Source organism: Geospiza fortis, unplaced genomic scaffold (assembly GCF_000277835.1).
Source record: "Geospiza fortis unplaced genomic scaffold, GeoFor_1.0 scaffold53, whole genome shotgun sequence".
Classification (NCBI taxonomy): Eukaryota; Metazoa; Chordata; class Aves; order Passeriformes; family Thraupidae; genus Geospiza; species Geospiza fortis.
Window position 1 is genome coordinate 14,156,295 of NW_005054305.1, and position 24,448 is coordinate 14,180,742.

The following is a 24,448-nucleotide window of genomic DNA, read 5'->3' on the forward strand; positions in this document are numbered from 1 at the left end:
ATTAAAATGCTTCAATTTTAGCTGCTAGTTAAAGTGTATGCACATCTTAATGATCAAAAGACAACAACAACAGAACAACTGGATAGCTGAGATTTAATACTGCCATCGCTAAATGTCTACAGACACAGAGCAGACACAAAATGCTTGTCACTTCTAAAAACACCACCCCATCTGAAGTGCACTGCATTGTGATTATTTCTCATTCAATTTGCTAAGGTGGGCTTCAAAACATGTTTTACGTCATTTTTTCCCTTCAATCCTTAATACTAACTGGGAAAAAATACTAGTGTTATTTAATAATTTTTCTTACATTTTTCAGCCAAATTTAATTCTTACACTCACATTTTTTGAGAGAGCCTTGAAACACAAGGAGGAGTGAGAAAACAATATAGTTTTCTTCCCTATATGTTTTTCTTCCAGTAGATAATGCTAAACAAATAACATTGCTGTTTGACTCAAAAATACTGTAAGGTAACTTTACACACATTTCCTTTTAGAGCTCAAAGAATCAAAAGGAAGACAAGTACAATAGAAAAAATATGATATTAAAATTTTGAAGCTGAATTTTGAGGATAAAGCAATGACTTGTTTCTTTACAGAATTAAATTGTCCCTGCTCTATTCTAAAAGCTTTTGTTTCTTTTTACCATATTTTAAATCCATTCCTGCACAGTAAGGTTGTCCTGGAACTCCATGGTAGGAGGCTGCAACTTTCCTCCTAACTCTAGTGCTGAGAAATGCTTAAAGTTCCATGCAGCAATAATGTAGCATTATAATAAATTATAATGCAACATTACTCTTTTTTAAATATGAGATTCATATATACCATCCCCCAGCTACTCTGCTTCTACAGATTCTGTAGTCAACTTTTAAGTAGGTCTTCTACAGGTGTTTTTAAAAGCAAGATTGTTTGCATCATAACTGAAAGTACCTACAAAGCACCACTGCAAACATTTTCCACACCAAGAAACAGGAGTTTCTTTAGGGCTTGTAAGCTCTTTGCAATCTGGAGCCATATGCCATTTCAGTACTGCTTCAAGTCCTTACTTGTTAGACCCTTTTTAATTTTGAATTAATGCCAAGGTTAGACATCACAGCAGAAGTTCCCCATTTAAAATCTTATTCTTTTTTACAAAATACCTAGGTGCATTTTGTGGTGGTAACACAGCTTTATGCTAACAAACAACTAAACCTGGAAGGTAGTCCTATTTTCTTCAGTTTTACCATGCCCTCTTCTGCCCCCTCCCACTCAGTTTGGAGCCCATTGAATGCCCATGGTTATGAACTGGGCCACACATTACACAGAGAGCAGGTACAACCCAGGCATGCAACAAGGAGTCCTTCAACTTTAAAACATGAAGAAGCTGCTTTCTGGACTGCCTGGTTAAAATCTAACAGTTTCTTTAGAAAGGTCAACAGACACTGCACACCTAGAAACACATCACTGGAAGCTAAAATTAAAAAAATAAGTGAAAGATGAGCTGGAGGACACAATACATACTTTTGACAAAGCTGGCTGAACAGCACTTTGGGAGACAGAGGACCTTTTCCAGCCTCCCTCATGCTGTGAAGGAACAAGAACATTGCTGAAGTCAAAGGTCCCGGGCTGGACAGGTTTACCACCAAAGGATCCTTCAAAAACAAAGGCAAATTACACATCAGATTTCAAAAGTAATGACACAAGACTTCATTCAAGTTACTTGATACATGATAAAGAGCAATGTAACTTTCAGTCTTAAGAGTGTTTCAGGGTGTTTTTTTTTTTAATGTTGATGTCAACCATTTTATTGAAATAAGTTAAGAGCAGGCTTATTATTTAAGGAATAATAGTTGCAAAACAAACAATTCTTGGTGGTAACCAATAGCTTTGGAAACAGGCACGTCAATGAGCCATTCTGGTTGTCACAAAAACAAGCAACCTTTGTATTACCTGCTTTACTCTTACCCTCACATGCACTGAAATTCATCTGGAGAGACAACCCAGGTGACCACCTCCATAGGCCAGTGTAAGATTGTGCTCAGTGGCTCTCTGCTACTCAACCCAAGGAATGGGGCATCCAGCTTCTCTGCTCTGTGAGCCACACACTGCAATTTCCACACATCTGGCAGCCACAGAAACACAACCTGTTCCTCCACAGACCAGGTGCTGTGAAGGTACCAGCAGTGCCTCACAGCAAGAGCTGATGGCAGATCCCACAGTGCCCTGTGGCACCAGGAGCCAGGCACAGGGTGCATCCTGCACAGCCCCTCTTGGTATGACACTCACCCCAGCCAGCAGGTTCTGGGTCTGGAAGAATCAAGCCAATCAAGCCAATTTTAAAGCAAAATTTTAAAATCCTGCACTGCTTACACACCACTTGTTACAACGACCACAGACCACCAGCTCTCCCTAACATGCTCCAAGGTTCCTGTGTGCCCCCAGTGCTCCCTACTAGCTGGCCTGACTCTCAGAAAAACAGATAACAAGTGCCAGATAAACACTTGGAGAGGGCACCTTGTCCAGAAAGCAGATCCAGACAAAATGTAAGCGATACGGATACACACAAATATGAAGTATTTGCTTTATATGCACTATCAAAAGGTGGGAGAAGGCCCCTTACCAAGCAAGAAGCTGCAGGTTTCTGCATTACTATTAATTAGACTACTGCAGCCCTCTTATTCAATGCCAAGTTCTGCACTGGCAAACAAAGACCAGAAAACAGAGTCTTTGCTCCAAAGACCTTATTTACATTGTAAGCATTGAAATTTAAAATAAATCTTTCAACCTTATGGCTGTGCAAGTTACACATCAAGCATAAGCCAACACCTCACTGGCTTGCTAAGCCTTTGGGCAAAAACAAGCTCCAGACCTCTGTTGTGGCTTAGGATAACTTTGTGAAGCATGTTGCTGCTCTGAATTGCCACTGGAGGAAATAAAGACAGCAATGCAGTGAATTTTATACTGTTCTTGCCTGAAGGAGCTATGAACATCACCTACAGCAACACAGTGAAATCATCATCATTTCAGAGGTATCCACAACAGAATACCACTCCTCTACCCTCTCTGCCACCAGAAAGCTCACAGCAAACAGCAGGGAAAAGAAAGGAAAAAACTAAGAAAAAATCCTCTGTAAACTGTTAGCTTCAGCTAGCAGAGGGAAAGGGGTATTATTTTTATTGCCAACAACATATGATGAAACCCCAAGTCTCTAAGACATGACCAGAACAGCAGAATATTCTTTGGATAATAGCCACAGGAGACACTTTCCCATATGCCTGCAATGAGCTAGAGGACAAATTTGTTCCTCACTGAAATTTCACTTCTCTCATTTTAATCCTCTGGTCTGTGAAGCATGTAATAAACTTTACAGACCTTATCAATGAAGGGCAGGGATGGACTGGAATAGAACATTTCACAGACACTTTCTAGAGCCAAACAAACTATTTCCTGTATCATACGTTCATACTGAAGAAATTAAATGGCAAGTAAAAATAAGCCAGCTGGTCCTTCTTAAGGAAAGGCATTATTTGATACTTCAATATCAAAAAATGTGAAAGGAAGTAATTCCTCCTCCTTCTCTAGGGCTGAGTAATGAGTTCTGTAAAAGAAATCAGTTCACAGGTAACGTAAACCTGCTAAGCAATTAAAATGTGAAAGAAATGGGAGAGTAACAGAGCGCTTTTAATGGAGATGTGATTTCCTGTCCTCCAACTTCTTCCCACATTTTCCCAAAATTGTATTTCTCAGTGCATACTTACCAATTGAGAATCTGAAGTATGACAGATTTTTAACTTTGTTCCTTTCTCCTTTATCTCATACATCAGTTCATTTAGTACGTGAGTCTGTGCCAAGTTCTTAAAGAAAGAAAAAACCAAAAAACCGTGAGAAACATGCTGATTGTTCAATTACAGAGTTTCTTTAGTTACATATTCTAGATTCAGGGGTAGACCAAACCAGATACACCTCGTAACATGTAACTGAGGTTTTGATCCGACCACTAGAAAGAGCACTAAAAAAATCACTAATTTGACTGTTTCTAAAATTGTATTTATTTCTTTTTCTGTAATTTCAAAACAGTAATAACTTTTTAATTTATGTTGAACAATAAGATTTTTTTTTTTTGGATGAGAACATTATTATCAGAAACCATTTCCCTCTTTTAAACACTGCAGTCCCTCTCACCTTGCCCCATGAAGCACAAAGGCTTTGGCACAATGAAAAGTATTATCCTTCTGAATTTAGGAAAGAAATCAACTCAACATATCTCATCTTTGTTTCTTTATTTTTGGTCAACTCTGACAGCAGATTACTTAGGCTTCTACGATGCCCTAAGTATGGACAAATAACAATTTGCAGTTTTACTCTCTGATGAATTTTGCAATCAACATCATAAACACAAGGTGAGGTGTGCCAGTGCAGAACACCTATGTAGCAGTGTTCTTTCACTTGTTCACTCCTGCCTGCAGACATAGAGATGTCTCTGCTCAGCTGACAACCAACAGGATGGTGCAATATAAAACCCACTAAGGCTGCTGCTTTTTTTGAGGGTGTTGAATTGGTTGTACACTAAACATCAATAGATGTGTATTAGTATAGCTCATTCCTCTTACTGTAGTCACAAAAATACCATAATGGGTAAAAATAATTTTATAACTACATCCATAGCAGGGGTTTAAAATCATCCCAATGAATAGTGCAGACATTTACATTATGCACACAGTGCCACTATTCACATCACCAGTATGGTAGATACCCTGCATTGGTCATGACTAATAATACTGAACTTCAAATAAAACCATATGCTACAGTACAACCCACACACGTATGCAGTGTGTAAAACACTTGGCATTTTCACTTGTTTCATTACTGTGCATAATGCCAGTGATCCAGGAATTCTTTTTTATTATAACAGGAAACACTCCTTGGATAGCAAGGAGTAAAAAGAATTTGAAAAGGACTTTCAGAAAGCAGAATGAAGACTCATAATACTCAAAACCTTTTCAGAAGCCCATAGATTATACAGATTTAGTATTTCTGAAATCTGTGAAGAGAAAGTGGCATGTTCTTTCCATCTTACCTGCATGACAGCATTAAAAAAGCAGGTATTTCCTAAATTATTTATTCCTTTAACTGGAACTGATGCACCATTACCAGAACCTTTTCCTTTCAGTATTTCACTTGTTTCACTGTTTTCTTCACGAAGACGTATGATTTTTGATGAACCTATAATTAAATTATAGATTAATATGACCACATAATTGCATAGTTTAATCAATTAAGTCCTTTCATTATTATGTTTATTAATTTTAACATATGTGGAAGATACCTTGATAATACTCTAAGCTGCTGCACGCAGTCTTAAAAACACCAAAAACCCAAAAAACTAGATATCAACCGATAAAGCCCTGGGGGGTAAAAAAATGCCCTCAACAACTACATACATCCAACAAAACCTCCATTATAATCATACTGTCCTATGAGACTGTAACTTCCACAATTAGACAAGCAATAAATAAAGTAAAATGAGTTATTTACTAACAACAGGCAGCTGAGATAAATGTTCATTAGAAACATCAGAAACACCACCCAAAGGCTGCTTTTTGGTGCATTTTAAAGGAGGTAGCCCAAAGTTACCACTGAATGCTGCAAGTCTTTATCAATTCTAGTGTTCCATTCCAACAGCCTTGTCAACAGCCCAAGGCTCATTATCCCTACATGTGCTCCTCAACTCACCTCTCTTTGTCACAGCCTGAGGAATTACTAATGCAATCCACATACATACAATGCTAGTGTTTTAATTTCAAGTAACAAAAAATTGATAAAACTATGCTATAACATCCACATAATTCCTTGTTTCCTTTATTATTTAAATAGATGAGGGACAGCAAAGTTAGACAGTCATTAACTTGTAGCCTAGAGGTAATAGAAAGACTTGAGATAACAATATTTAGCCTTGAATTCTACTAGCAACTTTCATACTGTCATGGTTGCAGGACTAAATGTGAACATTACTGACATCTGCAGTGTCTTAAATATTGATTAACAATGCACGTCAATGTAAACGAGTTATGGACTTAATAGATGCCAAGAACTGTGATGCTACAATCTCTGTCTTGACATATGAATTCATGTATTTGTTCTAATGAGTTTCACATTGAAGTCTCATTAAAGTGTTCTTGAGAAATAACTAACAGACCTATTTACGTTAATGAAATTCTCATGCCAAAAGATTCTTTTATGTACACTCCTAAATACCTTCTTGCTTAGAAAAATGAAAAAAAAAAATTAAATTAAAAAGAAGTCATTAAAATATCTATTGTATCTGGCAACAAGCTTCTGACGCAGTCTGCCAGCACCCTACGGTGCCATTGAGGCACAACTATTCTTCCAAATTGTATCAGAGTTTTTAAAACAGAGTTAGAGGTGCTTTGCTGTTTAAAAACATTTTAAAATGTTCTTTTAACAGTGCTTACACAGCTTTAAATTACTTTCCTTTCCACTCAGGTGGAAAATTAAGACGGTACAAGGGCAAAGTAAAAGATGGAATTCTCCTTGAAAAAGTAGACAAAGTGGTTTTGAATATAATAAACAACAAGCGAGCTGCTCACACCCTTAAAGAGTCACTGTTTTATGGGCTACATGAAGCAACACCTTTTAGCTGGCATGCTTAGAAGAGGAATGCTACAGTGTCTGCAGCTCATCCACCCACAGAGCTTCAGAACAGCCACAGCATGGAAATAGGAGCTCCAAGTTATCTGCAATTCAAAGCTACTGCTCTCTCTCAGAAGTTTAATATTATAACTGGAGATGTTTTCCCCTCAGAGAAGTGGGCCATCCAGAGTAGTGCTGGGGAAAAGAGATGGTTAAAAAGAGAGAAAAAAAAAGATGGAAAAAAAAGCCAAAATTGTGGAAATAATTTGTGTATTAGTATACCACAGTTGTTGCATTTATCCATCGGCATTCAAAAACATCTGGGACAGCATCTTAAAGTAAACAATGTTCACAGGGCCATCTGGACAAAACTGCAGGCAAAAATTAAAGCATAAGCATATGGAAAAGCAGATTTTTCTCTTCCCTTTAGCAGTACAGGATGACAAATGTCAAACCTAGATCTGTCCACGCTTCACTGTGCTATGCTTTGCAGCACCACCTGGCTCTCCTTGCACAGCCACCAAATATGGACAGCACTGCCACAGCGGACCATATCTGCAGGGCAAACTCGATAAAAGCATTTCACTTCATGGTTAAATGGCAGCTTCACACAAGTAGCAAGGTTCCATTTGCTGAACCTTACATACAAATTATTTAAGGGAGGGAAAACAAAGCCGAAGCATCCAGCTTTGTGATAAGAGCTGGATGAATACGCAATTACAAAACACAAGAAATGAGAACCAGATATCCAACTGCCACAAAGCTGGATAATTAGGAGGATATATATAGGGATAAGGATATATGTATAGGGATAAAGAGAAGCAGTAGCAAATTGGAAAAATGCCTGGATGTTGGTATCAAAGTTAGGAACCTCCTTTCATTCAGAAGGTTTTAATTACTGCCGTTTGATTTCTTAAAAATTTTTAAAACGCAATCCACATGACATTTTACTATGGTTTTTGTACCTGTGAAAAAGTCCTGACAGAAATGTGCTGCTTTGCCATTACAAACATTACCTGCTGCCTTGCTTATAACACACAGATATTTTTAAGTACATATAAAGAGCCAGAGGAAGGACAGCAGTTTTTAATTTAGCTCTGCTCAATGTCCCCAGCTCAGTGATAAATGACAGACAGGCCTGAAGCTGAATGTTTACTTGACATGTGAAGAGTTGGTCAGTCTTAATAGAACATGCTGGTAATGACTGTGATAGCTAATACTTCTACAGATTGGGGCTGGAGGGTTCTTCTGCGAGATTAACCCAAGGCTACAAGCATGTTATTAATCAAAAAGCTAATAAGTAATTTTTTAAAGTGAATTTGCACTGAACAACTGTTTCATGGACCCTTGCTGACTCAATCTGGCAATCCTGTAATTTAACGGGCGTGCTTTTGGGTATGAAAAGTGACTTTTAAGCCAGTATATACACAAGGATCCCAGCTGAAGGATTCCATCAAGATGGCTGTCATCTGCAGCTGCCCACAAGGACCTTCAGCTCCTGGCCTAACAGAATAAAAGAAGTAGTCCAAGTCATTTGTCCACACGCAGTAATATTTGTTATAAAGGACCTTGTTCATATTAATGAGAGCAGGATGGGTGAAAAGCACAGAAGTAATTAAATTCAGACAGATTTCTATCGTCAGTTAACTCATCTTTTAGAGAATTGACATGGTAACCCTTAAGCTCTCTGCCTTCCCCAGGTAGTGTGGGCATCAGCCCTAGGCAGGCCTGTCCATCCCCAGCAGGGACAGAGAATCCCACACTTGGGACTCACATTCAGACCATGCCCCTCTGTCAGACTCTCCTGCTATTCTGCTGCAGAGGTGACCTTTCTGACGCAGCCATACAAGGACAACTCTCACCTAAGCTGTGCCTTGATCACCAGAACCTTCTCTTCCTTTGACAAAGCGTATCTGGCTGCACAGACAGTCTGCTTGAGCACTCTGCCAAAACCCCTTGGCCAGCTCTCCATCCAGACCATCACACCCTACTGACCACCTCTCCATAGGCAGCAGGTCAGTGCCCACCTCTGGTCCTACCATGATATCCACTTCCAACCCTCAGACAGCTGCTTCTGTACACAGACACAGCCTCACGCTCACCAAAGCTTCCTGACACCACCCTGCTCTCCCCCATGCTAGAAAGCCCCCTTCCCACCAGAGCCCTGGGAAGAAGGGCAGCAGAAGCTGCTCCTCTGCTGCAGCTCTCGCCTCCAAAGCACCCCCTTCTTGCTGCTCTTTTCTTCAGCTTTTTTTGTGCCTGCTCCACTCACCTGTGGTCCCGTCCCGAAAGCTCTCTGGAGGCAGGGAACACTGCTCTGTCCCACAGCTGCTCAGCACCAGCCTCACAGGCAGTGACTGAGATTCCTAAGCCAAACATCAGCATGGACAATGATTCATTCCACAAAGCAGAGCCACTTACTGCACCAGGTGTACAAAAACACACGGTGCTGACACATCCACTTGCAAAGGGAAACTTATTGTGGGTTCCTCATCAATTTGTTTTGCCAGCATTTCAAACATTTGCAGCACACATGGACTTCTGCACCGCCTTTGCTGAAACTGAGCTCTGGCTGGGGGTGCAGATGGCATGAAAGCAAGAAGATAAATGACATCAAGGTTTTTTTCAGCCAGGGGAGTAAGCAGTATTGCTCATCTTTTCAATGCAACTTTTTTTTTTAATTAAAAATAAGGGTTCCAGGAATACACACTTTCATTCCAAGGTCAAGCCTTTTCTATTGAATACAACTCTGGTACTTCAGCTGAAGGTCTTCACAGTAAAAGCAAGGTTAACAGTCTGTCTTTCTTTTACCAAGTTCTCATCATGCTGTATTATGAAATGCTACTAAATTGTCTGGCAGTCCTTTTTTATCTAAAAAATTTAGATTTTTTTTTCAACACCATACAACAATTAGAATCCAACCTTTAGAAAAACAGCCTGGTTTTCTTCTGAAATGGTCACTAGCTTTACCTTTTAAAGGCTGAATTTCGCTAGTGGTGTTACAACCCTACAAATCAAAGATTATAAACTGTAATTTCATTTCTCTGAGTCTTGCCACAATGTTATAAACTAGAAAAGACATCTACACAGTGTGGAAGAGCAACCTATTCAAGGAGTGCTTTTGATCCTCTATGCTCAAATGACTTGTGTTACACCTCACAAGCAAATAAGTGCACGGACAGGAAAGGTGAGAATCCATGGTTAAAAATGACAGAATGCCTAAAAAATTTTTTTGTCAATGATTCAGTTTTCATTCCTTTGCAAGGAGCTTACTAGCAAGTAAGCAAATTTGAAAGAAAATTTCTGACCAATAATAAAAATGTCTTTTTGCCAAAGTATATTTTCAGATTCAGAGAATCAAAATGTTATATTTTGCTACTTAATTTTAAGTAGATAGAATGGTCTTCTATGACTCCAAACTACATGTAAAAGTCACTTAAGAAATAACACCATTTTTCTCAATATGATCCTTTGTCAATTGCTAATATCCACAGCAGAATGCAAATCTGCAAAGTTATTCATCACACTATCAGTTTTTCCATACAAGTCTATAACTCTCATATGTCCTATAAAATGGTATCTATCTTTATACATTAGTTACAGCCATCAAAACAAAAATCAAGTTGCTAACTTTCACTTGCTGGCAAATCCAGGCAGCTGAACTTACTAGAAAAACCTCCTTCCTCTGCTTTCCCCTCCCAACAATAAATTTAACTACAACATTTGAGAATATATCTTCTTCCTTTCCATTCTATTGCCAGACAAACTGATTTAATTAACTGCTCTATAAAAAGTATGCGATCTTATGTTTCCACCAACATATAATTTGGCTTTTGTAAAGGAAAATACGCTTAAGATTCACTTTTAAGACTGCAAAACAATTTGTTTTCTCCAGTAAATGAGCAGACACACAGATTGCAATGTCTCAGCATGGTTCCTGTGTACTACATGTGCATTATGTCCATGTGAAGCTCACAAGTGTGCCACACGGACAATACTGCACCTGCCTTTCTGTGGCAATCATCACGGCCTGCTAACCTTCTCCACAAAACAAATTTCTGGGTGGTACACCCTAGAAAGCAATCTTGCTTCTTTCTTCCAGCTTGTGCCCAACATGACCTCTTAACCAAACAGACTCCTCTAAAAAAAAAGGGCAAAAAAAAAAGAAAAGAGCAGGCATTGCTGGGTACAACAAACCATAGGATCAGATGTGAAAATCACACAGCTGCAAGCATTCTTTTGGGAACCCAGCACTGGGATTTATCTCAATCGCTTAATGTAATTACAAAAGTCAGTCATGTAGTAGTAATGTAATTTGCACATTTTTACAGCTGAAGTGAAGTTGAATCTTTATGAGAGGCCGAGTGAAAAGCAGGGATCCTGCTGCCACACTATTCCACCACATTAGTACCAAATGACAAGCATTTTGCTTTTGTTTATTTTCCAAGATGCATTAATTAGGAAATCTATATAACCCTCTCTCACATGTTTCAACCGATCATTTTATCTTTAAATGAATCCTGCACTTTTGAGAACTGAAAAAAAAAATCCTAGCAGCCCTCATTTGCTACTTAATCCATGTTCATACTGCATTTCTACAGAAATTTCTACACAATGCTATTTGAATTTTAATGATGCACCATGCCAACCAGTTGTTACAACAGAAAGAAATCCAGACATAAGATGAATTCTTGTTACAGTGCCACATTCTGCTATGAGAACTGTCTTCACTTTGACTGCTTTTTTTAGAAAGAAATGGAAAAGCAATGGGGAAAAAAGCACAAGATTGATTTTTAAGCGAAAAATATGAATTAACTGTCAGTTTTACACTACTTGATTTTTACAAGTTATTTTTCTTTTTTTTTAATTAGCTTATGTTTTTAAGGGGTGAATACACAAAATGAATTTTAAAAATCTACACCAACTAATAATTTAAAAAATGGTAACTACACTGAAAATATCAATGGAACATAAAATAAAATGTTACACTAAAAAAAATTAAACCAAAACAAAAGTAGAGCTAACTTTCACAGTAATACATCATGTCCTTTTGTATTCTGGACAACAGCATGAACTACATTTCAATTTCAGATTTTCTTTTTTCAGAATCCCTAAAGGTAGTCTAATTTAAAGAAAAGAAAAAACCTTAGATTTTGTATGGGAAGTACCAAGTCTGTCATTTATCAAAATGAACCAAGAGTGCCAATTCTGGTCGGGAGTTCCCTGTCATGCACACCAGTCATTTATAAACACACGGCTGTTTTCCAGCCTCTCCCAGCAAAGAGCCTGGCCTAAAGCAACAGTCCTGGGCAAAGAGATTTTCTGTCCTTTCCTCGCCACTCAGGAAAACCCAACAAATCATCTCTGGGCCAACATTCCCAGAGCTTTCAGGAATGCAATCCAAACTGTTCAACACAGACAGAGTGGAGAGGGTCACAGACTTTCATCTTTAAAACATCACTGGAAGTACACACACAGTTAATGCATCAATCCTGCACTGGAGCCTCAACCCTTTCCCAGAATGGAGCAGGAGATGCGGCTGCCCTGCAGGAGCAACCCTGGCACTCTCAGATCTCTTGCTTCCAAGGCAGGCACCCTGCAAGGCTATGTCTAAGCCCTAAACAGATTTAAAAAATACAATTTTAGTTCCAGTTACAGCAACGTTTCCAGTTATATCAGCAAACACTTACATGAAATGTAAGCATCTTTGAAACAGAGCACCAAAATTAAACACAAATGCATATACAGCAGAAACATATGCCACCCTGCTCTGCTATAAATATGCTTACTTTTCCTGAGTTAGTTTGGAATTTTAGTTGCTTAATTTAAGACATTTCACAGAAAACTTCTAAACTTCTTAATCTGAAAGCTTTAGATGCTTTGAAGTTTCACAAATTTAGAATCTAAACCATGAGGCACAGAGTTGTATCACTCAGAAAGTCTTATCCAGCAGTACAATAATGGAATCAAATTGCTTTCATTACATTAACTGAAAAAAAACCACCACAGAATTTTCATCTGCAAGAAAGCTGCAACACACATTTATTACACATAAATTTGAAACTAAAGCTGTGAATAGAAGTGAAGCCACATGCTGTATATTCACTGCTCCAAGAAAAAAAGATGCAAAAGGTAGCAATATATCAATTTATTAAAATTGAATAATTCAATATACAACCTGTGACTAGATTGAAATGTCATATTTTTAAGCAGCCCTTCATTTTTTCCCTCAAAAAATATGTAACATCTCTTAAAACTGGTAGGTGCACATTCAGCTAGAAGAATACTTAGTGCAATTCTGTAAGGCAATTTTCTCCTTTCTCACTTCTAGCTGGTTGATTATCTCTGTTAAAGGATGCAACCAATTGTTTTAAAAGTTTACTTAAGGTGGGTTTTGAGAAGCAAATGTGGAAGTCAATGCACTCTCCAATTCACAAGCCAGAAATGCTGCCAAATACCTTTCTCCCTGGTTTCAGTCAAAACTAGCAATTGAGTGTTACAGCAGGGATGAATAACATCAACATTATCAAGAGTAGACAGCTGAGGGCCACACATACAAAGTTCTATCCACTGTCACATATATTGAGAAGGTGCAGAATGCTCCTAATATAAGAAAATAATTTAATACTATCTTATTTTAATAGGAATGACCATTCTATCAATTAAAACCAAATAGTAAAAATGGACATTACATCCAACAACAGAGTACAACAGAAAATCCACTTAAATCTAGCAAACTGTGGAGAACAAATTTAAATCAGAAAATTTTAAGCTGTTATACATCCATACCAAGAAAATTAAATTCATTTATAGTGAATGCATAATGTACACTTTAATATATTATTATGTGTTAATTTGTGAATAATGTATTAATTTATATGGCCTTATCATATTTACTCCTCTATGGTAAACTTTCTTTGTTACATACAAAATTCAGAAAAACTACCCTATAGCATCCAAAATATTTTTAAAATGCAATCATACTGTAGAAAAAAAAAGGTGACATTATGTTTTGATAGGCATTACTTCCCCAAGAAGTTCTGCAATTATAACTTACATCATGGTCACATTGTACACAATTTTTTGGCTGTATTTTTAACATGACTCAAAATCTGAAATGCTTATTATTATCTCCAGATAAAACCAATTGTGCAAACTTACTTGGTTCAGCCCTGGCACCATGTTTTTGAAGGAAGTCAACTATCTGAGCCAGAACTTTTTTGTTGCAATGTGTTGACAGCTCTTCATCACACTCATAACACCTAAACAAAAGAAGAAACAAACTGGAATTCAGGGCTATCTGCATGCACATCCCAGCTCTAGCAAACCTCCCAAACAACCCTACAAAAATTACTTAAGCGCTCAGTTTCAATTTTTCACACCAAAAAACCAGAATAGAATTGAATTCCCTCATCTCATACATGCTCTCCTATAGATCAGTTCCAATTCACTGTGGTCCTCACATATTTAAATAATTTCAGAGAATACAAAGGACAAACACATATTGTCTCCAGAAAGCCTACCTTTCTTCTATAGAAAGCATTAATTTTATCTGTCAGAATCATTCTTTATCATGAGAAGACACTGCTTTCAGTTACATGAAATCCTAGGTACAGGCACACACGAACACCTGCATACTGATCCTTACCATATGATCCATGTGCTGAGGTTGATAACGATGCAGTGAGGTTCTGTGCGCGCCGTTTGGAAGTGTTTCAGAGAATGCTGGCCTTCTGAGTTCTTACTGCACCCCTAAAAATGGACATATCAACCCAGTAAGGGGCAGGAAAGGGAAAAAGAAAAGACTATATTATTAGAAAACAAACTACAAAAACTCCACTTTTCAAAACTAGACAAGAAACTATTCTGCCCTACTTATTTACCATCCGTAAGGATTGAGAGGATTTAACATTCCCATCTTTTCTACTTGGAAAAATCACTTAAAAATATAGAGAATTATTAAGTTTGCTCTAACTGAATAGAAATAATTCCTAGCTTTTGGATAAGTATAGAATAAATATCAACATACAAAAAACTATGCCATTCACAAAAGAAAGAATGCTCTAGTAATTGTGAATGAAACAACTACGTAGCATATTTGGTCCACAGAATATCAAGGAAGACGACAGCATAGGTAACCCTCACTGCTCAAAAATGTCAAACGCATTCCAGACAGCAAATGAAAAAAGTACATAAAGTGCTTTGTACTACAAAGCTGCTCAGAACACACTATTTATGTACAGCAATTTCAGGAGAAAGCATTTGCAATGGTTCAAGTATGAAGAGAGTGGGACTTAGATTCAGGACTGGTCTCTGAATAGGCATAAGGTTTAGAAGCTGTTAACAGCATGAACATGAAGAAGCACACAGAATTAACTCCTTTTAAAGGCCTTCTTAACAGAAGTTTTTCAAGCAAGATATATGAGTCCTCCTCATAGAGATCTGGTTAACTATCTTCTGAACCCTGTGAATAGCATGTTTCTTAGCAAAATCAAATCTGCTCATATTATACTGGCTCCTATAGTAAAACCTACTGAAAGTAGTTTTCTATAGTGAAACCTACTGAAATTCCAAGAAAATCATGACATGCTTTGTTCAGATAACTACTGGCTGAACTAAGCCTGATACTGCCCATAAACTGAATTTTGCTGTATCAAGCAAAATTTTTTTCTTTACTTCACTTCCAGGGCAGAAATCTGTGAAAGCCCTTGGGGTCAGGACCTGCCATTTTGAACTCCAAAGCCATGATCTGACATTATAACTGACCCATTCTAATAGCTAGTTGCCACATGAGCAGCATTCTCACTCCAGCACAGTCCCTTCTCCCTGGTTTCAGTCAAATCTAACAATTGAGTGTCCACAGCACAAGCTCATTCAGCAATATACATGTTTGGTTTTTCATTCATTCCTATTTATGGGAACTTCTGCCAGAGGAGCCAGCTGAACAGATGCATTTTGCAGCCGCACAGCTCCCAGAGCCAATTCTCTGTAAGTGGCAAGAGGATGCACATAAGAACAGAGAAAAGGCAGGGCCATCACTAATTGTGATGCCACACTGCACTGTTGTGGGAACCCAGAACATCCCTCTGGCTGTCCAGGATGGCCAAGACCCCTGCCAGGGGGCTCAGAAGCCCTGGCACAGAGCCCCAATCCCCTGTAGTGTTGATTATGACCCATGGATCAAATTACCAACCCTATATGAAGATCAGCAAGCCACAACAGTTTAAGTAGAATATTAGTGAAGTTATCACGGGGTGGAAAAGTAGATTTTAGGTTTTTTGGTATGGGGGTTCAGGAGGCAAGAAGGAGAGAACTGGGCGTGTCCACCCCTTCTCCTTCTTGGCCTCCATCTTCTGCTGTATGTTGGCACTTATAGATCGGTTTAGAGTAGAAGCTCACTGTCTAACATAGGTGATAGGTACTGGGAAGTAACTGTAAACATTGTATACATAGTTTTTAGTATAAAGACATAACACCACCCCAGGGGCAGGCAGTGTGCCTGGAACTGTCCTGCTGGACAGACCTTGCAGGGCAAGAGAAAATTTTTTATAGATAAGACGCAATAAACAACCTTGAGACCGAGAAATTTAAGATCTCCAACTCATTCATCAAGCACCCGGGCTGGGAAAAGAGATTTTTAACAATCTCGGGGTCGCAGTGACCCAGAAAGGCCCCGAGACACTGTGACACATAAAGCTAACCCTAAACACTGCCAAAAATGAACAGGAACATGAGGTCACACCCCACTTCCCGAGGAAGCTGAAGCAGGGACTCTTACAACTAAGCACTTGCGTCACACCACTCCTCTGGAGGTAACGAGATGCCAAACAGACAAGGATCCACAACACATCCTTCAGAAACTGCACCTCTGCAAACTGAGCGCACGTGCTCACCTGGAAGCCACATTTGAGACACAGCCAGATGTCTGAGGGCGCCCCGGGCTCAGCGTCGCTCAGCCTCCGTCTAACATAGGTGATAGGTACTGGGAAGTAACTGTAAACATTGTATACATAGTTTTTAGTATAAAGACATAACACCACCCCAGGGGCAGGCAGTGTGCCTGGAACTGTCCTGCTGGACAGACCTTGCAGGGCAAGAGAAAATTTTTTATAGATAAGACGCAATAAACAACCTTGAGACCGAGAAATTTAAGATCTCCAACTCATTCATCAAGCACCCGGGCTGGGAAAAGAGATTTTTAACAATCTCGGGGTCGCAGTGACCCAGAAAGGCCCCGAGACACTGTGACACATAAAGCTAACCCTAAACACTGCCAAAAATGAACAGGAACATGAGGTCACACCCCACTTCCCGAGGAAGCTGAAGCAGGGACTCTTACAACTAAGCACTTGCGTCACACCACTCCTCTGGAGGTAACGAGATGCCAAACAGACAAGGATCCACAACACATCCTTCAGAAACTGCACCTCTGCAAACTGAGCGCACGTGCTCACCTGGAAGCCACATTTGAGACACAGCCAGATGTCTGAGGGCGCCCCGGGCTCAGCGTCGCTCAGCCTCCTCTCCCTGAGGCACTCGGCACACACGGACCACACGCTCTGAGCCACCGCTCTCTTCACATGGGGCACGTCCACGGCCTGGCTCACGTGCTGGCAGGTGAGCCCTGCAGAAAATAACACACATTCGCTTTCAGCCATCTGAAATAATAGCTAGGGAAGAGAGCACATGGACACTGAAAGACCATGATCTTCAATTAATTCAGCACCAGGAAAAAAAATCAGCAAAGAATTAAAGTGGGAAAGATCAGCCAGCTGCGCCCCACATACTGAATTTTATGACGGAATCTCTTTTAGTCTTTCCGTAATGGAAATTCTTTTCAAGTCAATAAATGCCACCTCTTAAAACCAGATAAACTAGTTCGTACAAAAGTACAAGGATTACTTTTGTACAAAACTAATTTCCCTGGTTTTTGACAATAAAATAATAGATAAATCTATTTTTGCATATAACAACAGAGGCCATTGACCTTTTTCCAACCCATAAAGAAAGATTTTCAAACACCCATGCATCCCTACTACAACTACTCGTTCTGAATGTGAATATCAACCATTCTTCTCTGTCATATTTTTTTGCAAAAATTTCACTGTATCACAGAATAAGCTAAGTTTGAAGTAACCTCTGAAGGCCATCTTGCCCAAGCCCTCACTTAAAGCACTGCCAAATATGAATTTAGATCTGTTTGCTCATGGTTTTGTTCAGCTGAATGTTGAGTACCATCAAGGACCGAGGCTTCACCAACTCACTAGAAAATCAGGTTTCTGTCTGACCACGCTCAGAGTGAATATAAAATAAAACGCCTCACACCTAGTTAAATTTTCCGTGCTCTAAATTTGGTCTGTTGCCTTTAGTCCTCTCATTGTGAACTTCCTGCAAGAATCTGGTTCTGCCTTCCCTGTAACTACCATCAGGCAGTCAATGAAAGAAATTATACTTTCACTCCTTTGGCTAAACAAAGACATTCCCTTCAGCCCCTCTTCCCAAATCATGTTCTCAATCTCCTTAAAAATGTGGAAGGGGTGAACCACTGGCCCCACTGACAAGCCAGCCTTTCTTGTAAGAGACAGCCCACATGCTCTGGGCACAGCTCTCCCAAGGAAGTCCCACAAGTGCAGAAAAGATGGAAGGAATCACCCGCCTGCCCTGCACTCTCATTAATACAATCCTGCCTACAGCAGGCACAAACAGCACAGCTTGGTTTTATTCAGTGTGCATTAGGACCCTCAGAACCTTTTCTGCAAAGCTGCCCTAATTCCCACCCTGTCATGGCACATGGTTATGCCCAGGTGCCAAACTCTCCACTTGCCGCTGCTGAACGCTGAGAAGTTTCTGCCTGCCCATTTCTCCAGCCAGTCTAGGTCACCCTGAATGGCAGACCTATCCTCCTGCTTATCAGCTGGCCTCCTCAATTTGTTGCCATAAAGAGATGGCAGAGCACAGCTTCACAATGACATCAACCAGTTTTCTCAGCACTTTCAGATGCATTCCATCTGACCCCATGGACTTGTGTGCATTCAGTTTGTTTCACAGTTCTCAATCTTCTACTCTGAACAATGTTTATATCCCAGAGTCTGCCACTAAGGTCAGGAGCCAGGGAGGATCAGGTGCAGAGCTTACATGTGAAGACAGAAGCATGTTCAAAGGAAAATTGAGTTCCTCAGCCTCTTCCCACATCCTGTGTCCCTAGAACCCCTGCCCCCTCATGCAGCAGGTTTGCACTCACCCTAGTCTTCATTTTACTGCCACTGTATCCACAGAGGCTCATCTTAGTCTTTACACCCTTCAACCAATTCTAACTGAAGTTGCTTTACTTATTCCCTAATCCTGCACACTCCAGACCTCTGCAAAGGCAGCCCAAACTTGCCTCCACCCTCTCTGCCACTCCTTCTTCCCTGTGAGCTCAGCTGGAAGCTCCCTGTTCAGCCACCCAGGCTCCTGCCACACATGCCTGACCTCACATGGACAGGTTGTCTTCAAAGATCAACCAACTCTCCAGCCCTTCAGGGAAGTCATGTAGTGTAACAACTGACCATGTCATAAACACTTGACTGGGGACATTTCTGTGATAAATTCAAGGAAGAAAAGTATTTCATGGTACCAATGATTTGTGGTTTTCATCAGTCAACATGGAAGCTATTAGCCCTCAACCTCAGGACAAACATCCCCCTAGGTACTTACCTGAAATATCATCTGAAGAGTCCTCATCCTGGGGCCTGTTGGGCCTTTTGCTTCTCTTTGGCTTCTCAGGGTTGGTTCTTGATGGATCTTTCACCCGCATCTGTTGCTTACTAGGAAGACAAACAGGGGCAATGTTATTGTTTATTGAAATGTTTCACTGCATGCAGCAAGTCTGAACTTTAAAAGCACAAGATCCAATCACACATTCAAACAACACAAACACAGTTTTAGGCTTGGTCTAATGTCAGCTATTGTGTAACAAGGAGTATGAATGTGTCAGGAATGAAGTCTTAGAAATGTCACATCATCAGTTAGACTACAGGACACTCTGAATTGTAGCTACAGGGAAAGGGGACACATGCACACTCACTTCTAGGCAGTGGTGTTAAATATTTAAGATATTGAGATTTTCTTTATTTTTGTTATTGCTAAGTAAGTTATTACAACTACAACATACCAGGAAAACTTCATCAAAATAAATGTTTCTCCTCCTTAACATATATCCCTCATGAAAGGTTTCAGTCATTATTTACCCTTGGCACACTCCCTAAAGGTTTTTGAGCAATTTCAAACAGTGTAAGAAAATAAAAGTCTTCCAAATCTGATTAAAGTGTTCCATCCTACAATGGATGACTGACTGGAGAGCAAACTGATCCCTCTATTAAACACAGGAGAATCCATAAAGATGAAGTCTCTCATAGGAAATTTCTGTCATTTATCAAAGAGTCCTATGAGGAACAGAATTAAAGCAAAGATATTTGCCAGTAAATGTTAAAAAAAATCATTAGAGATTTCAGCACACCAGTCATTTAATCAAAATCCAAATGTGAATACACTGAAGGACTGTGGCTGTGCACCATAGAGACAGCTGCTGGTGCTTAGTTTGCAGTTTGTTTTTTAATGGTGTGGCTCATAAAAACAGATTTTTGTTTTCACATACAAAGCATATGAATGTAAAATAGCCAAATACTCATACACTGCAAACATGTGAGCCATTCTGTTCAGAAATAAAATGACATCTTGTTGTGTACCAGAAACAGGCTAGTAATGTCACCTGAGCCACAAGGACCAAAGATTTTCAACTGTGCTACTGCACTTAGGTATAGGAAACCTCTAAAATGCCCTATATTTGGGAATAGCAAAAGGTGTATTACTACAGATCAATTAGTTAAGTTTGACAAAGTTTAACAAGTTTGTCTACTAAAGATTTTTTAATCTTTTCTGCATATGCATTTAGACCTTTGTATTACTGAAGCTCTGAGAGACACAGGAATCAACCAGTACATTGAATTCAATATTCCCTCTCCTTACTTATCCACTAAGCAAATCACCAGAACAGTCATCAATATTGACATTAGAGCACCACCACCACTGATACCTGAACAGCCTTCCCTGGAGCAAAGCAGGCAACCTGTACCACCAAGCTCCTGTTTCAAGTTCCTACACATTTGAATAGACATCCCTGCATCTGCTCCACATCCCTAAATACTATTAGTGCTAGAGGTTTTCTGCATGGACCTACCCATGAGAGATTTGCTTTGGAAAAGTCACATTTTTGTAGAGTGTAAAAGAAATCTTTACTCACTGCTTCCTTGCATCAACAGATTCATGTCTCCTCAAGCCTTCAAAACACAGCCCATTTTTTTTTTACAAAATGCTACATTTACACAGAAATTAGCTTATACTATATTAAATACCATGATGATCTTAAATTACAGATTTCAGATTTTCCTATACTTATAAAGCCTAGACATGCAAGTGAACAGTGCCACTGAATTCAGCTTTGCTGATTTCATGGGTTCACAATTCCTATTCATGCACTAAGAAAGGTCTAAATATTCCAGCTCCTGACTATATATGTTCAACAGATGTTAGCACACCTAATGTCCATCAACAGCCATGCAACCTGGCATCCCTAGAACATGAGGAGGCTCAGACAACTTCAGCTGTATCTTTCTGCCTTGGCAACTTCTCATATTTACCCAAGTTTCATGTGAAACTACCCATCACCTCTTGTCACACTGACACTTAACTGAGCACAAGATTCATCAAGACATTCATCAAACAGTAGGGCCAACAGAGCTCTTGTGAGAAAACACAAGACCTTACACTAAATTATGCAAAGAGTCAATAGCAAAGACAGCAAAAATGTCCTCCCTAAAGGAACATAGCTGTGTTTAGGTGATTCAACATTGACATAAACAATCTATGAGTTCATTTCAGCATAACAATTTCGATCTCTTTGGACAGATTATGTAAGACTGTCCAAAGCACAGACTTCACCCCAGTGAAATTCATCTTCGTATCAGTACACTTAGAGAGCTCCAATAAATAATTGTGGGCCTAACCAGAAGAAATACAAGCCTTTCCCATGTGTGAAATCCTGTGGCCCCACAGCACAGGTGATGGATACAACCTGTATCAAGGCAAACACAGCCTGCTGCTGGACCCATACCCCAGAGACCCTCAGGACGTGGGGAATAAAGTGTTAGCTGATCGCCACAATGACTGAAAGCATGGCACTTCAAGCCCAACCTAATCAACATGGCACTAGAAATGAACTCTGGCATAAGGAGCTGCACTCCCACTGCACAGCCCAGACACTTTTCAGTCTCCTTTCACTAAGAGCAGGCAGAGGAAAAGACAACACGGACCATTAGATTAATTACTCTCCATGGACATACACACAGACAGACATCCATCAGACAATGGTTACTGACCTGTGAGCTCTTGGAAAAACCAGAGCATATCAAGGACTTAGACAGCCAGGGTTTGTGCCTGATTTTGAAAAGCACAGAAGTGTGATGGAAAGGTAACAGCAATGAGCTACTCCACATGATCTACGATGCAAGTATATATGGAGTACTGCCTGCCCTTTTCCAGTACATACAGGGACTGAAAACATTACAAATTAAAGACCCCATTTAATAAAAATATGATCAACATCAATCAATATCAAAATGCTTATGACTGGAATTTGATTATTATATTTAATTGAGTTAAACAAGGAAGAAACTTAGCATGCTTCAGAAATATTTCCGTTTATGGGAAATAAAAGATTTGAGTTTTTGTTGGAATGAAAATCCTGAACAAACAGACTCAAGAAACCATAAAATATAGCTAAGAAAAAAACAAAAGGGATGATCTATAGCTTATTGTTGGCCGCAGGCACAAGCCGTTCAGGACAAGCAGGCAAAAGAGAAAAGAACAATTCAGACAAAATTAACTTGACACACTGGAGATTAAAAACCATGGTAGTATTCCCATTATTTGCCTCTTTCCAACCCATTCTCATTTTTTTAATATGTCCAATGAGAATTTTCTGTTTACAGCCACCAACTATCCTAAAGGGGAAAGACTCTCCTCCTTTTCCTATGCTGAAAGAGGTCACCACGAATCTTCTCTTGAAGTTTTCTTTTGTGATGGAAAAACAAATATATTTAAGCTTTTCATTTTGTACACATAAAATCAAGTCATGGTGCACACGATATTTGATTAATAAATCTGACAAATAAAAAGACACTGGTTTTTGTGATAGAAAAACCTGAGTTTAGAGGGTATGTTAGCTCTACTCTCATCTCTACTTGGCACACAGTAAGAATCTTAAGTAGAAATTATTCTGTTTCCTTGGGAAAAAAACAAAAATAGAAAAAGTTAGATTAAAAAACCCTAAACCTTTTCCTTTTAAAAAATCAGTTTGTACAAAACTAAGAACTAATCCTTTCCAAACATGTTCAGATTCTTTGAGCTCAGCATGCAAGAGTTTGGAGCACAATCATCACCATCACTAGCTATTCTCAGTTGACTTCTTACTTCTTAGAAGACTCCTAATGTCAATCTTCGTACAAAAAGCTGATTAAGATCAAAACCTCCTCACTCAACTGCTCATTTGCACCATTCTAGAAAGAACAAACCACTTCAAAAGCAGCAAAATGATCTGCCTACCTAATTTTAAAAGTTTCAGATTTAACAGAGTGCCAAAAATCAATCTGCTGAATTTGTTAAGTTAAATCTATGGTGTGCCTAGACTATTTTAAGATATGCTTGATAGAGTCTTAATTTAATAGCATTAATATTCCTATATTTAGAAATTTACCCTCTTCATAAAGTATATATTTAGATACCTACAAGAGTTGAATGTTGTTTCTAAAATAATTTTTTTAAAAATGACATTTTACAGTAATTCAGTAGTGTTAAGACCAATAAAAGTTACAAGGCTACCATGAACTAAAAATCACTTTTCCTTGGGAAACAAAACCAACCCAACCCAACCAACCAGGTTATTCTTCTTCACAACATTTTTATGCAGGAGAGTTGGAGAAGCAAACTGTCTTCACTGTCTGCACTTCCCAAAATCTTTTCCCATCTTACCATCTTGCACTTCTCACTTGGAAGATGAGTCCCTCCTCCTAGAATGTCTACAGTTCACTTACTAAATGTTGAAATGTGTCACCTTAGTGAGTCTTCCCATGCTGTACCTTCACCATGATGCTTATAAGAAACAGACCAGACCACCAGTATGTTAGAGAAATAACCTGCTGCACTGATTAATATCATGTCACTGCTTCCATCTGCCTAGATCCACTTTTCCCCTCCTCTTATAATTAGGGTGCGAGCTCTTTCAGACATGTGCCACATTTTTGTTCTTATCTGTGCAATACCTATTACAATATTTTTCTGATTCTTGATTAACTAGGAGGATTCCAGTTGCATTACTAGAATGCAAACAAGATAAAAATTATGCAACACTCACTAGCCTATCTAAGCATACTGACCTATGAAATGTAGCCAAGTGAGTCTAAAGAGAATCTCCAGGTACTATTTTGGATATGGGCAATGCTCTCCCAGTAGGACTGCCCATTAGCTGTGAAACCAATATTGTTAATTATTTCATCAGTGAGCTGGAATTCAAAGAAGCTGGGCAAGTACATTTACCTCAATCCCTTGATTCATCTGAGGTAGCCTAAATTCCAGCAGTGTCACTACTTGCTGTCAAACTTTCAAGTTAAAACTGTATCATTTTATGTTGCTAATGCAAAGAAAAACCTGGGTCATGCTGAAAGAGCAGAGCACACACTGAATACTGGGGAAAATTAACATTTTCATATGTGTCCTAGGGTGA

The 24,448-nt window shown here is 39.2% G+C and overlaps 1 protein-coding gene across 4 annotated transcripts in view; it reads right to left on the minus strand.

Annotated features, from left to right (window-relative positions):
* USP45 (ubiquitin specific peptidase 45) overlaps positions 1-22,229 on the minus strand; it is a 44,760-nt gene extending 22,531 nt beyond the window's left edge. The window contains exons 1-8 of one of the 4 annotated variants that reach the window (XM_031066525.1): positions 22,047-22,229; positions 19,327-19,436; positions 17,085-17,254; positions 14,279-14,382; positions 13,792-13,892; positions 5,057-5,202; positions 3,738-3,833; positions 1,501-1,631 (exon numbers count right to left, since the gene is read on the minus strand). In XM_031066525.1, coding sequence (XP_030922385.1) covers positions 1,501-1,631; positions 3,738-3,833; positions 5,057-5,202; positions 13,792-13,892; positions 14,279-14,382; positions 17,085-17,254; positions 19,327-19,426 — 848 coding nt within the window. In that variant the 5' untranslated portion in view covers positions 19,427-19,436; positions 22,047-22,229. Of the gene's footprint in view, positions 1-1,500; positions 1,632-3,737; positions 3,834-5,056; positions 5,203-13,791; positions 13,893-14,278; positions 14,383-17,084; positions 17,255-19,326; positions 19,461-22,046 lie in introns of those variants that run through there. The other 3 variants (XM_005418341.3, XM_031066527.1, XM_031066526.1) reach the window with 3 other exon arrangements.
* Between the last annotated feature and the right edge of the window lie 2,219 nt (positions 22,230-24,448).